General features: G+C 44.0%; 1 protein-coding gene across 6 annotated transcripts in view; it reads right to left on the reverse strand.

Annotated features, from left to right (window-relative positions):
- Positions 1-16,572, reverse strand: part of LOC106806468 (disheveled-associated activator of morphogenesis 1-like) — a 65,692-nt gene that overhangs the window by 22,087 nt on the left and 27,033 nt on the right. For 5 of the 6 annotated variants that reach the window (XM_014808418.1, XM_014808419.1, XM_014808415.1 and 2 more), the window contains exon 2: positions 2,739-2,920. In XM_014808418.1, coding sequence (XP_014663904.1) covers positions 2,739-2,909 — 171 coding nt within the window. In that variant the 5' untranslated portion in view covers positions 2,910-2,920. Of the gene's footprint in view, positions 1-2,738; positions 2,921-4,569; positions 4,653-16,572 lie in introns of those variants that run through there. The other variant, XM_014808416.1, reaches the window with a different exon arrangement.

Consider the following 16,572-nt stretch of genomic DNA (forward strand, 5'->3'; position numbering starts at 1 on the left):
GGAATGTGTACATATTGACAAAACACAGGCTAGATCATAACTTTGGCGTGATAATAGGTTGACTGCTATTTGCGTTAGCTTAGCAAGCACCATGCAGACGCACGCACCTATCACAGGATCCCGCACACATATATGATGTTCTAATTCAAACATGTAAATTTGCACAACTATGCACACGCACGCTCACTCGCACAATATATGCCACACCGGCTCACTTATTATGGCGCCGCGTAAAAAAAAACAAGGATATCCGTCCCCGTAAACAAGCGGGACTATGTTGTGCAGTGTCGTGCGTTTCTCCTTAGAGTCAAGACTTAGTCACGACAACTCATTGGAGTCCTTAGAGTGAAGACGAAAAAAATCTGTAGCCCGTAAATGCACCTCTTGTGCATTTTCAGCAATATGCACGTGAAATTGTTACCTGAAGCAAGTAAGAACATTGCGAATGTATTGAGGCAGTGTAGGTTAAACCCGCACTTCTCATACGACACGTCAATCTACCTGAGCTACCTCTGCCCCTTATGCGTGTGTACATACACACATTACAGTCCCGTCCCCTAACACTATGCGTGGCTGTTTATGGCTAAAGCGCTTGCTACGTACTACAGCGTAGACAAACGATAACAACAGCACGCATTGAATATACCTGGCTGTAAGATACAGTCTAGGCTCTCGCTCCCCATGAGTATCACGACACCGCCTCCCATGTCTATCACGACGTCATTATCCATTCTGACACAGAGAGCACTGTGTGGCGTACTACGGAGCTCCCTAGCACGCGCGGTACGCCAGAGATCCACGCGATGTCGACCACAAGTGTCAGTCCAGCATGTCCGCGCTAACAAACACACAGCCGCCGCACACGAAGGCTAGCGGCTAATCCAGGTGACAAACACACAACGGCGACGTTACACAGTATTCGGTTATCCAGTCGAGAATACGACACACCGCTCACATAGAACTACACGACTCAGCGTTTGTAACGGTGCGCAGGTATGACCGACTGCCAGGCCACTGCCTACGCGCTCGCTGGCCACGTCTCCGGGCAATAAGCTTTCTGATACAGGAAGCGACCAACACCCCCGATGACGACACGCTTACACAATCGAAACCTTGTGCTCTCTTCGCTACCGAGTTAAAGCCCAAAAACTGCACTAAGAAGCGAGTTACTCGTACGCCTCCGCTCACACTGCGCTGTCCTTATTCTTCGTTTCGAGAAACAGGTAGTCGTATCTCATACGAATCGCTACGAACCACACCTGCCGGCGCAGCACCGACCGCCAGACTGATCAGCGCGTGCACCTCTATTTACCGCCTAAACACGGCCGGCCACGCACGCTATCTCGTATGTGGTTTGCTCCGTATATACACACTCCATACATTACAATTGGCACCTGACTTTTAAACTGGCCGCGCGGACGCCGAGGTGGATTTTCGCAATGCCCTGAACGAGAGTCACAATGTATGAGCTCGCAAGGCTGTTAATGCGAAATACGTTCGAGTTGTGTTATGTGCCATTAGCACTAAGGAAGAGATTTCCAGCGACAATGACAAGTTCTCTGACACGGTTTAGATTTGAAGATAGCTGAAGACAGTGAAGAGAGAGAGAGAGACCCGCCTCCCCGCGGTCCGTTCTTGGTATGCATCTGGGCCATAATTATTAACGACTTCGCAATTTACAAGTCAATTACAACGCTCACTGCTGGCTATAGAATCTGCATAACGCACGTCCTGAGAGAGAGGGAGATTGCATAGCGGCTTACATGACACGACAGATAATCCTGCTGAAGAATTTCAAATTACAAATAAACAAAACTTTATTGCTATAAAGATAACCTAGTGGATATATGAATTTCAAACTGTCGTAGTGACAGCTCCAGTACTCCGTTGCTTCGATGCCAAATTTGGATACTGCAACGTACTACAACAGAAACAGTATTAAAAGCATAAAATTATAGTCAACAATTTCATATTTATATAATTAGCTCAATTCCAAAGTAATTGTAAATCTGCCATTAATTTTTATTGAAGTTCGACATGTTCGGTTCATCGCTATGTTTTCTGTGGCGTCATCATTATTTTTCACCACAATATTGTAATCAAAATTTTAAGAACCACGACGATGTACGTACCATCAAGTTCTATACGCTTCAGATATGAACGGGTGACTAATCCTACGTATCTCGACTAATCACGACATATCAAGGACATATGCAAGTAAATATTTGCGGGTTTGATGGCGTTGTTGTGAAGTACAAACTGCTGGAATTTAAGTCGGTAATCTGCTATACAAAGATCGAGTTATACCATCTATCAGTATGGAACCGAGGAACGAACGCGTTGCGTGCGGCTATGGTACGACAGGCACGCGTGACATCGTGATGCACGGACGGGTACGTCTAAATAGTCACAGTCTCTAATCCACAATAAGTACTGCCTCTAATAGTTAGTAGTCTCAACACAATTATTACAACTTGCACGCGAGAAATAACCGCACCGCCAATCACAGACAAGGTCAGTATTACAAAGAACAAACTGCTTACACTTGGTAATTTGTCTGATATACCACTGACCATCGCAAGTCTCAGCATTGATATTCACGTAGGTGCTACTTAAAGCGCCTACGGCTACTCCCTACAGCCCATGACTCCGGTACAAGTTCACCAGGTGCATATATCACCTCATATATTATATATATACAGGTGTATTATCTCTTATCTGTGGATTTATGTACTCACCACCAGTTCGGCGAATTTCGCGTCCAGCTCCTCTTCGTTGGGCATGGGCAGGCTCGGATCGATCGGCTGCATCATGATGGGTCGGCTGCTGTCAGGACTGCCGACGATGATCTCCGGGGGCCGGTAGCCGCCAAAGCAGCACAGCAGTCGGCTCCGTTGCTTCTTAGGCATCGCGGCTTTCTCTGCAACAAACGAACGTGAGAGAATGATGAGCGCTAAATTACACGAGCAGTGTTTCGAATTCGCACCCACAACACCATGCGGGCAGAAACGAAAGCGAAGCTATGGAATAATTTTTGTTAGAGCGATAGGGATTGTTCGGGATGTACATATATATTATTATATAATATATATATATATATATATATTGTACATATATATTATTATATATAATATATATATATATATAGTATATAATATCAAGAGCTTAAATAAATACTTTTACGAACTAGTTAAAACTAATTACGAAAAGTTAATGCAGATCGTAATCCTAGCCATTTACCCAAGCACAGCCGAACAGTCGAGCGACGATAAAATTAATAACTGCGAGTAAATTAATTAATTCATCATCACTCTTTCACCAACCTCTAATTTGAACATATTAATGTAATTGCCAACAAATTTAGGTGGACATTAGTTTCATTGCTGTAAAGTGAGTTCATATAATATTCTTGATTTCTGACGCTTGTCTGGGTAGTTGTGACATGAGACTGAGAGAATGGGTGGTTGCAATAATGAATATTCAGATGTCAGGATGTGTTTGAATGTGAAATATGTAAATGCTACTCGTAGAAATTTATAATGTGACTCATGGAAATGGATCATTTTTACGCATGAGGTAAGAAAGGTGTTATTATAAGTAGTGAGAGCCAGAGGTGCTAATTGGCTCTAAGAGAATGAATACTAAATTATTTATATAAATTTCCAATTAAATGATTAAAATATACATATTTTGCACATCTGTTTCAAGGCTCAATGTATATGGCAGAATGCTTTATATTATGCTTGTGCTACGGCAGATACCGCCAGTAATGTGCTATTGAACAAAGTTGAATAGAAATATCAGAGAATGTTTGGAACACCACTTCACATTTCTCTATGCACTGTTTTACACAAAGACAACCTGGCAACACAATTCGTAGCTTGCTCACACGCTCACGCACACGTACACACACTCACTCACTCGGAATGTGTACATATTGACAAAACACAGGCTAGATCATAACTTTGGCGTGATAATAGGTTGACTGCTATTTGCGTTAGCTTAGCAAGCACCATGCAGACGCACGCACCTATCACAGGATCCCGCACACATATATGATGTTCTAATTCAAACATGTAAATTTGCACAACTATGCACACGCAGACTCACTCGCACAATATATGCCACACCGGCTCACTTATTATGGCGCCGCGTAAAAAAAACAAGGATATCCGTCCCCGTAAACAAGCGGGACTATGTTGTGCAGTGTCGTGCATTTCTCCTTAGAGTCAAGACTTAGTCACGACAACTCATTGGAGTCCTTAGAGTGAAGACAAAAAAATCTGTAGCCCGTAAATGCACCTCTTGTGCATTTTCAGCAATATGCACGTAAAATTGTTACCTGAAGCAAGTAAGAACATTGCGAATGTATTGAGGATGATGTAGGTTAAACCCGCACTTCCCATACGACACGTCAATCTACCTGAGCTACTTCTACACCTTATGCGTGTGTACATATTACACATTACAGTCCCGTCCCCTAACACTATGCGTGGCTGTTTATGGCTAAAGCGCTTGCTACGTACTACAGCGTAGACAAACGATAACAACAGCACGCATTGAATATACCTGGCTGTAAGATACAGTCTAGGCTCTCGCTCCCCATGAGTATCACGACACCGCCGCCCATGTCTATCACGACGTCATTATCCATTCTGACACAGAGAGCACTGTGTGGCGTACTACGGAGCTCCCTAGCACGCGCGGTACGCCAGAGATCCACGCGATGTCGACCACAAGTGTCAGTCCAGCATGTCCGCGCTAACAAACACACAGCCGCCGCACACGAAGGCTAGCGGCTAATCCAGGTGACAAACACACAACGGCGACGTTACACAGCATTCGGTTATCCAGTCGCGAATATGACACACCGCTCACATAGAACTACACGACTCAACGTTTGTAACGGTGCGCAGGTATGACCGACTGCCAGGCCACTGCCTACGCGCTCGCTGGCCACGTCTCCGGGCAATAAGCTTTCTGATACAGGAAGCGACCAACACCCCCGATGACGACACGCTTACACAATCGAAACCTTGTGCTCTCTTCGCTACCGAGTTAAAGCCCAAAATCTGCACTAAGAAGCGAGTTACTCGTACGCCTCCGCTCACACTGGGCTGTCCTTATTCTTCGTTTCGAGAAACAGGTAGTCGTATCTCATACGAATCGCTACGAACCACACCTGCCGGCGCAACACCGACCGCCAGACTGATCCGCGCGTGCACCTCTATTTACCGCCTAAACACGGCCGGCAACGCACGCTATCTCGTATGTGGTTTGCTCCGTATATACACACTCCATACATTACAATTGGCACCTGACTTTTAAACTGGCCGCGCGGACGCCGAGGTGGATTTTCGCAATGCCCTGAACGAGAGTCCACAATGTATGAGCTGCGCAAAGGCTGTTAATTAGCGGAAATACGTTGAAGTTGTGTTATGTGCCAGTTAACACTAAAGGAAGAGATTTCCAGCGACAATGGACTAAGCTTCTTCTGACACCAGGTTTTTAGATTTGAAGATAGCTGAAAGAGCAGTGAAGAGAGAAGAAGAGACCCGCCTGCCCGCGTCCGTTCTTGTATGCATCTGGGCCATAAGTTGATTAACGGGACTCTCGCAATTTAACATAAGTCAAATTACAACGTCACTGGGGCGATCGGCATGCTGGCTATAGAACTGCAACGCACGGTTCCCTGAGAGAGAGGGAGAATATGCATAGCGGCTTACATGACCACGCACTAGATAATCCTGTGAAGAATTTCAAATTACAAATAAAACAAAAAACTCTTATTGGCTATAAGATAACCTAGTGGATATATGAATTTCAAAACTGTCGTAAGGATCAGCTCCAGTACGTCCGTTGCTTCGAATGCCGCAAATTTGGAATACTGGCAACGTAACTACAAGCAGAAAGCAGTATAAAAGTATAAAAACTTATAGTCCAACAATTTAATATTTATTATAATTACATCCATTCCAAAGTAATTTGAAACGCCATTAATTTTATTGAAGTTCGACATGTTCGGTTCATGCGCTATGGGTTTCTGTGGCGTCGTAATCATTATTTTCAACCACAAATAATGTAATCAATTGTTATCAGCGCACGGAACGATGTACAGAGTACCGATCAAGTTTTATATCGCTTCAGATATGAACGGGTGACTAATCCTACGTAATCTCGACCAATCACGCGACATATCAAAGGACATATGCAGAGTAAATATTTGCGGGTTATTGGCCGTTGTTGTGAAGTGACAGCACTGCGTGGAAATTAAGTCGGTAATCTACTATACAAAGATCGAGTTATACCATCTATCAGTATGGAACCGAAGAACGAAACTAGACAAGGTTCGCGTTGGCGTGCGGGCGTTATGGTACGCCGACAAGCACGCGTGACAATCGTGGATGGCAACGGACGGGTAGCGTCTAAAGGGATACTCATGAAGTCTATAATCCACAATAAGTACTCCGCGCCTCCTTAATAGTTAGTAGTCTCGACACACAATTATTACAGTATGATTGCAACTTGCACGCGAGAAATAACCGCCAACCGCGCCCAATGCGACAGTACCGGTCCGCCCGGCGCAGCGCAGACAGAGTCAGTATTAGCAACAAGAACAGAAAACTGCTTACTTATCTATGGATTTGTCTGATATATGACCACTGGGCCGAAGCTGCAAGTCCTCACGCATTGATATTCACTGTAGGTGCTAGCTTAAGGCGCTACCGGCTACTCGCCTGACAGCCCATGACTCGCCGGTAACAAGTTCACCAGAGTGCAATATATACCTCCTAGACACAGAAACGCTAATCGTCAGACAGTAACGCCTCTCTTATCTTTCTCTGCCGCGGTCTCTCTCATCTATCCCGCTTCTTCTCTTCCTCTCTCTCTCTCTCTCTCTCTCTCCTCTCTCTCCACAAACTCTCTCTCTCTCCCTCACGACATAGGTCGGTCCTCTCTCCTCTCATCTCTCATCTCTCTCTCTCTCTCACTGGTCTCTCTGATCTTGTTTCTTGTCTGCCTGTCGACCCCCATAGGTATCAGGAGTCTAGTCATAGATCGTATAAGGATCTAATAGGAGACGGGGATCACGTGAGACGTAGGAGCAGAGGATAGGTGTTAGGGAGTGCTGTTGAGGTTTGAATAAGACGTCCTGATAATATCGGCATGCAGCTGGATGTCTGAAGACCCTCTCTCTACTCGCGCGGCTCGGTCGTACTCATCTCTCTCTTCGGAACGATCTTCTCTCGAGTGCGGGAAGAGATCGAGCACGGCTCCGTCGGGAGAGCGACTCGGCGGAGGCACAAATCTGTATAGACGGAGCAGCGGGCGCCGGTGTCGTTTGCGTCTGAGATCTCGCTTCAGTACCGTCGTCGCTCTTATCGACTACGAGAGCTACGTCTCAGTCTCTCGAAATCTCTCGGGAGGCACGCTCTCCCGGGGAGCCAGGGAGGCCGGATCATCGGGAGGCGGCCGCGGGAGGCACTCTGTCTCTCTGTCGGTGACGGATGTGAGCTCTGAGTGGGCGGGTATCTCTCTCATCGTTAAATGCACGCAGAAGGTCGCCTGGGGCCTAACAAGTGTGTAGCAAAAGATGAGCCAACGAGCGACACTTCTACCCTGTTTACGTCACATCGAATCGTTACCTAGATGTGCGTTGGCTACACGTCCGAACTGCTTCAGGGTTGCGCGAATAAAAACCCGACACAAAGACGGAAGCAATAGAATTGAGCCATACGGATAATGCAGAGCACCGCTGACCCTTTTAGTGGCTCTTAGTGGACGAACATTCGGTTGTTATTTGCACAGCCGATTTGTCGTAGAAAATAATTGTAGGTCGTCGAAAAATAGGGGTTGAGTGGGGGTGTCTACTGCCATCGCGAGTTGCCGCACTTTTAGAAAGTACACCTAGGGAGGTGCACGTCCACGGTCAATACATGACAGCCCAACATGCGCACATACATCCTGCAAACCCATGCACAGCACATCGAACGACGAAAACATGGGTACGCACTTTACGTGGTCGGTATACGGACTGCGATTTTTCGACCCGCTATACCCATCTCTGCCCGTTCAATGACTTTCACATAGCGATCATTCACCGATCATATCTTTCTTTGCAATGACAGCCAAGTGCGAAAATTTCACATTTCGTTAAAACGCCTCGGCGACGAAGAAAGAAAGCTATCTACTCGGCGTCACGTCAGCTTACTTATCCCTGCATGGCGCAGTGCAAGCGGCCATCAGCCCCAAACAGTAGACAAACCAGCCAGCGTTCGCAGCGACGTCGTTGAACTGCATTACCGTTCACGTATATTTAATTCACTAGCTTCCAGCCGCTCGAACTCGACGCAGACATTTCTGCATTTATATTTTATATAATATCGCTTCACAGTTCAGTCTCGGGTGTGTAGGAAAACATCGAACTTTACCACCACGGATACGGTGCTAGACTTCGGAGAAGGTCTCTAAAAGCTAGCCAAGGAACTACATAAATTATGTAAAATTCGTGACCGGAATTGCAAAACAGACATGCAGCATTTCTACAAGTCTCGCTAAAAAACGAAAACGCCAATCCAGGTAATGATGACAAAATAGTTGAGATCACGTGCCAACTGACTAGAACCATTTGAACTGATTCGAATGATGAAACTTCACATTGAAATAATCAAATCACGCAACAATCACGCGTGACAAATGTATCTCGTCTTTGCTTAGCACGTATACGTTTTATCATTCAGGATTCATTTCCGATAGACCGTAATGTTGCAGGTAAATGTTAAAAAATGCAATATTAGTTTTTATGTAAACAGACAAGACATCCATTCAACAGACTGAGGCGGAAGCTGTTGCCTGTAACCAGTAGTAGGATCTGATAAGACATAACTTATATAACTCAAATCAGCTCAAGCCTAATACGAGCTGAATGCTATAGTGACATCCTGCATTGAACACAGAAGATATTCTACAGATAGAGTGATGAATCGACGAAAAGAACTTAGGTAAGAGGGCACCCTTCACTCTCAATGGCTCCTCACCGCGCTAAGCAAATTTCCTGCATTTTTGAGGAAGGAATTAGCTTCTTAGTTATCGCAGCACATCGGCTCACAACCTACCTGATTACATGGCAAATTGTTGACATTTCAATCCTTAAGCCGTGAAAGGGTGAACGCGTTCCATAATGACAAGGAAATTTCGTTTATTAGTAGATGCAAATATTGCAAAAAATAATCCAATAACCAAGAGAAATGTGTACATGCATGTGGAACGCAATGGCGGCAGGGTTAACATTTAAACCGAAGCTTAGTTATACGGCTCCTTGCCGCATCAGTCCACAGATAACGACCTCGTCATCGACAAAGACATGCCATGCCGCACGCGCATAGCTGTCATCCGCACGAGATATAACGTACTAGATAACCGCTGCAAAAAACACGTATTTGTTTATCTTTGAGTTTATTTGCATTTTTTAACATAAACGGGGGGAGGAGAACGTGCACAGATGCAAACAACCGATGCGGACGTATCTCAGAATGAGAATGACTCACGCACCTGAAATAACGAACGTGTTTGTCTAGACCCTTATATTTTAATAGGCCGCGAAAACAGGCGCGCATCGCGCGGCCTTCTGACAGAAGACTTCGCTGTTTAGATTTGACATTTCATTTAATTAGTTAGTTGACATTTCAATTAAGCGCCCGTTTTAAGGGTGAACGCGTTCCATAATGACAAGGAAATTTCGTTTATTAGTAGATGCAAATATTGCAAAAAATAATCCCTTTTAAAACTAGCACTTACGGACCACCAAGAGAAAATGTGGAACGCAATGGCGGCAGGGTTAACATTTAAACCGAAGCTTATACGGCTCCTTGCCGCATCAGTCCACAGATAACGACCTCGTCATCGACAAAGACATGCCGCACGTGCATAGCTGTCATCCGCACGAGATATAACGTACTAGATAACCGCTGCAAAAAACACGCATTTGTTTACCTTTGAGTGTATTTGCATTTTTTGACATAAACAGAGGGAGGAGAACGTGCACAGATGCAAACAACCGATGCGGACGTATCTCAGAATGAGAATGACTCACGCACCTGAAATAACGGACGTGTTTGTCCAGACCCTTATCCGAAGCTTATACGGCTCCTTGCCGCATCAGTCCACAGATAACGACCTCGAAAACAGCCGATAGGCCGCGAAAACAGGCGCGCATCGCGCGGCCTTCTGACGGAAGACCTCGCTGTTTAGATTTAAAACAGAAGGGTTTACTTTAGCCAGAAGACGGGAGAAAAAACCTGCGTAACATAGCCACCATTACCGAGCAACCAACGCCTCCCATTCCGATTCCCAGACATGATTTACTTGCTCAGATAAAGGTAGATTGACGTTTTCAGTGTTGGAGAGACACATTTAAGTTCGGTTAGGCGTTAACCATATTTATGTCGACAGCAAGTCTTCGAAATCGAATAGCATCTGCAAAGGGCAGACGCTGTAACGGTTGTAGATCGTATATTATATTTGGAATGTTAGAAGTGACATTCTGCCAGCCGGCAACTCTATTACCAAAATCCAATCACTGTAAAATCTAAATTCAAATAATAAGCCAATTAATTGTCAGTCACAATTGTCAGTCAATTAATCGCAAAGCCATTAAAAGCCACAGCTGCGAGCTAGGGCTGTGTTTTATAATATTCGGATTAACATATATATATAAACATTGAGTTGGAGCATTGGCGAAGCTACTCTCACGTGATATGAATTAGAAATGTAATAACTATAAACCTAAACTATCACCCCTATAGGCGAACAACTGTATCGGGCTGGAAACTAGGTTATGATACGCCAATCAGTTTTGAAATCTCTCAAATAAATTACGACTTAAAGTGACAAAAAAATTTTAAATTTTAAAATAAATTTAATTTAGGTTGAAACCTGCACAAAAATGCATGACGTGTATATGGTTCATCTGCTAGTCGCAAACGGGCCATTACCCTGACTGGCAGTGATTTAAAAAATCTCTAAAGTCATTTTATCCCTTGCATTATATTTTCTATAGTTGCGCACTGGTTGCAAACACATTGCCTACATTAGATGAGTCATGGCACAGGCCGTTGGCTGTACATACCCAATATCTGCATTAATATTGTAGACTCGCCTCTCTGTGTCAACCCCACAGCGCCTGGGGACATTATCGAATGCACACAAACACACACACACACACACACACACACACACACACACACACACACACACACATAAGTGCGCACATATACTCCGACCGAACCCCCAACCACACACACCGACAACAAAAAGAAGCCTTTCTATGCAATAAAATGCACCGGCAGACGTTTAATGTTATGTCGATTGGCACTCGTTTCTTATGCCAGGACAAAAAGAATACGAAAAGTTCCCACCGAGCTTCGGTCGTGAGTGTACAGATAGTACGTACGTGGCGACGTACACACGTTTGCGATTACAGTACGTATTGGGTCCCACTATATTTCAGGGGCCCGTTGTCAGAAAAAAAATTGGTCTTAACATTAGTCTTAACCGTTTTCTCTTAGACCGTTGACAGAAACGCTGCCAAGTTACGAGAATGAAAAATCGTAGCAGATTTCCTCATAACAATACGAAACAAAGTGATGTCGACGGTCTAGGAGAAATTGTTAATGTTAAGACTAATGTTAAGACTAATTTTGTTTCTGACAACGGGCCCCTGGATCACATGAATAGAGATCCTATAATATTACAAAGATATTCCACATGGATCTACGGATATTATCCGTACGGGCAGAGCAGGTAGCCTATACTACTCGTGAAATAATTTCTTCGTGAAATTCTTAATCACGAGAAGCTTCGATTACGTGATAACAAACTGTTAACACGTGGTTATACGGTCAGTATGCAACGCGCCCCTCCCGTACTAGACCGCTCTAATCGATGCGTGTGCAGTGCATGCACATGTGTGAAGCCACCTTATGAAACGCTGCTCTCCTGGGAAGGCACATACATAACACGTGCTAGACGCCTGCAAATCACGCAGAACAACACATGTGCTGCACACATCAAACAAAACCACGCACGCCCCGCTATGCTAGAAACAACAAGCCACTTCTGCCCCGCATCCGACCGCACTTTAACACGATGCTACCAGGAGAACCACCCTGCTGCCACCCTTCCATTCTCACCTCACTCCACCCCACCGCCCGTTGAGCACACAGCGCATGTGTGTGTGCTGGACAAACTCCGTCGATGATGGACACAGCCGAGGAAGGACCACGGCAAACAGGCAGGTGTGCAGCCAGAGTGCCTACCTGTCACCCATCAGGTATCGGCGACAGACCACCAGGCAGCCGGAGTGCTGGCCTCCCCTGTTACCAAACATTACAATCCAGGCTAGGTACATACAGACGGGTTTTACACCGACCTTTACTGAACGTTCTCGGGTTTTCTCGATTTATTTCCGACTGGCCATGCGTGCCCACCGAAATCTGATTGCTATATGCCGTGCAAAGGCGGCCTTTCACTACGCGTGTAGACAAAGTAAATGCCCGCACGTTGCGCCAACGAAATTGTCATCTTGCTGAAATTTCGAACGTTTTGACGTGAACGACATGAAGTGCTAGTTAAGAGGTATTTACTGTAATTACAGGTAAAATGCTGGCGATGACAGGTAGGGCATTGGGGAATACATATAAGTAACCTCTACTACTATAGGACAGTACCACAGAACGGAGCCGAAAACCTACGCTAGGTCCTATGACCGGCAGAAATCAATAATGAAGCCATCGATCACATTGGCCCACCGGGACCAGCAGTCTTGTATATATTATCCATCAACCATCTCATCTACATAATACACTGTAATTACGCACAGTGTGTTATACGCTATGTCAATCCTGCTAGCGGCCGACCGCAAATACGCATTTCTCCAAATCAATTACTCTATTTAAGAGAGCAAGCAGTCTGATAGCGATGACCCAACAGCCAGTTCATCACAATGATGTAGGGACTATAGGCAAGCATGCTGCAGCTGCAGCCAAGCCACTCAGCATGTTTATTATTGCTTGTATTCATTCTGAGCGGACCCGAAATGTCGACGATTTACATTCTGGGTTAACTATATGTGGTCAATCTATGACTCCGCTCCACCAATGATCAGCCGTACTAAAGAAAAATGCTGTCTGTGGGGAAGTAATATATTACCGATATCACAGCATCACTATGCAGTACCATCAAGGATTGCCTGCAGGATTACAAAAACCTCCTTATTCTCCTTTGTAGTGGTTGAGTAAACACATTATTGTCATGTAACAATGACATGAGACTCAGGAAATGTACGCGAACAGCATAAATATATATTTATATAAAAATAAACTATCTTCCCGTTTCTAGCTAGATCCTCTTAGTATTAAATATCAATTGATATCTTGTATTCACATTTAGTGAAAACAAATTCTTTCCGCGTTGCACGGGCCTATTTGGCTGATGGTAATTTTACAAAGCAATAGCCTTCCTACTTTATTCAACATCATAAAATATGCAGAATATAAAACAATTTAAATTGGCAAACAATACGTTATCAGAATGTAATATATAGTACCAAACCACAACAATAACGTGATACAACAATAAATTCGTGGTTCGTTCCTGCTGACTAAATTTCAGAACACACATTATTAAACAAAGGCAAATTAAAATTATTTAATCGATTAACTATAAGCTTTTCTGCAGGCTCAGATATCTACGGGCTGGTTGTAACAAATCTGCATATTATAATAACGGCCGTAGGGTCACTAAATTACAACATAAAACGTTACGTATAACATTATCACTTTCAGAACTAAATAATATCTCAGAATAAATAAATACGAGAACATGTACAAAACCGTTTAATAGGTTCTTAATAGTTTCTTCATAGTTTCTGAGCAACATTCCATTGAATAACGCAGAGGCCTATGCATATTTTGTTCAAAGCGCATTCACTGTCACAAAACACACTTGAAAAAAGTACATATTAGCGTAATTAAACTCATTAAACTAAAGTCGTTGTGGTGAACGTCGCTTTACATGGCTCTAGATTTCAGTGAATATCCGAAGCGAACAAAAAACTCGAACACACTGAGCGAATTATCCCGGGGGAATATGCTACGGTAATTCCCGCATGTCTACTGGCGCCCTCTTGCGTGCCTCGTTCCACTCACAGGCCTATGAGCACAGCTCGCCGCAAAATGAACGCACGTGCGCAACACTTGTGTGAGCACGTTCACACCGTCTCCACCGAGACGTTTCTGTTTTCATCGAACCACCAGCACCTCTGTTGTGAGGAAGAACGCCTCTACCGGTGAGGAGTCTCTACCGGATAGCGTGCCAGTAACAAGGAAACGACTACTTCCCGCAGACAAATTTCCAGAGACCATGGTCGTCGACGGAAATACCAGTATGGTGGCCTAGGACTGCCATAAGGAAAATTTAAAAAAATAAAATTTAAAAAATGAAAAAAATAAAAATAAAATAAAATGAAAATAAAATGAAAAAAATAAATGAAAAAAATAAATAAAATTGAAATGTTTTTCACAGTGGCCTATCGCTGCCATAGCCCACAATGCACTTCGTTACCTTCAGACCACAATGCAGCAGCCGGCTGAAAGGTGCGATAGGATATGTTTACTAAGCACTTCTAATTTTAACATATATTTTACGATATATTAAAGAATGATGCAAAAACCCTAAAAAGTGCCCTAACCCTAACCCTAACCCTGACCCTAATTAAATTTAAAATATATGTTAAAATTAGAAGTGCCTAGTAAACATATCCTATCGCACCTTTGAGCCGGCTGCACAATGCATCGCAGTTTTAGCACGGAGTGCATTGTGGTCTATGGCAGTGATAGGCCACTGTGAATTTAAAATAAAATAAAATGAAAATTAAAAAAAATTAAAACAAACTTGAAATGTTTTTCACAGCCATAGCCCACAATGCACTTCGACCTTTGTTACAGGTTCTGTTCCTATAGATCTATTGATAGACTCCTGATATTATGGGTGACAGGCAGAGAAAAGAAAGAGACAGTGAGAGAGAGAGAGAGAGAGAGAGAGAGAGAGAGAGAGAGAGAATGCGCAGCGATTTGTGGTACACTCATTATATGAACCGCACGAGCAGGCCTCAGTAAAGTCAACGAAGTCAGGCAACGATCTTTTCTCAGAGAAAGTGCGCACCCTCGACAACATCCCTTCCACTCAAGCATCCTTAGTACAACATGTCAGAGAGCGCTGTCTTCCATTCCAAGGTGGTTATGTATGGGCCAGACCTGTTAAAAGAAGCCCACGTTACCGAGTGCCTCAAGATGAGGATGGCAGCGTGAAAGTGGGTCGCTGGGTGCCTTACTGACGACACTCTCGCAAGCCAAGGACTCCTGCTATGAACTCATTCGATGTGGATGCAAAGCTGGTTGTTGAGGACGCTGCAAATGCCAGAAAGCTAATCTTACCTGCACTGGAGTTGTGCAACTGTAGAGGCAACTGCCAACTAGCTAATGGGATGCCTAGAGTAGCAAGTAGAAAGAGTTTAATTGACTGTGTTCAATTGCCAAGAGCCATCGTTTAATTGTTAAACAGTTTTGACCAGCTATCTCAACAGCCAAGTGTATATATACTATTGACCGCCACGTAGAGAACCCGATTAAACCCTCAAGCAAGGCGAAAGAAAAGAAATTATCAGGAGCTATATAAAATTTGTCTGCGTGGATACGTTCAAAGCCACTTAGGTTACTTAGCCTGAATGCTAAAATGAATGTGAGATGAAGCATGTAAAAGACTTTAGGCCATAATTCAGGATTGTATGGCATGTTTCATTCAGGAATGTATTTGGGATTAATTCAGGTGAAAGCTTTTTTCTATCATTAAATTGATAAAAAGATACATTGGGCCGTTCAAGTAGTGGCTAATTTAGTGCCATTGTATCTTATGTTGACATTCCACACAGGTACCCAAAGCGAGAATTCGTAAAACTGTAAAGAAGTCACGTGATCATATCTTCAACATTTTCTAGCACAGAATACCACATATGCAACTTAATATATCAGTTCCAAGTTTATTTTTGTACTCTAAGGCCTGTTTTTAGGCAATTAAATTTTCAGCCTCGTTTCCATGTCCGCGATTTTAGGACATGCGCAGATCTCAGTCCAGAGCTTAGCCTAGCTTGGATCCATATCACAAATTGTTGTACATGCGTTAGAAGTAATTGGTGCAGTTTCATGCTTTTATCACAAAAGTGAACAATTTTGGACGGATAGCCAGCTATTACTAAGAGAGACAGACAGACGAGAGAGGTGTGCGTGTTTGTGTGTGATGTGATGACAGAGAGAGAGTTAACGAGAGACGCGGGACGTGCTGTATGTTGTCAGGGAGAGAGGTGTGCACGCGTGTGTGTGTGTGAGAGAGAGAAACCAAAGAGGGAGTGTACGTGTGTCAGATGAGAGAGCGAGAGAGAGAGAGAGAGAGAGAGAGAGAGAGACGATGAGAGCACCAGAGAGAGAGAGAGAGAGAAAAGCGAGCGTTCGGCGTGCT

This window comes from Priapulus caudatus, unplaced genomic scaffold, assembly GCF_000485595.1.
Source record: "Priapulus caudatus unplaced genomic scaffold, Priapulus_caudatus-5.0.1 Scaffold162, whole genome shotgun sequence".
Taxonomy (NCBI): domain Eukaryota; kingdom Metazoa; phylum Priapulida; class Priapulimorpha; order Priapulimorphida; family Priapulidae; genus Priapulus; species Priapulus caudatus.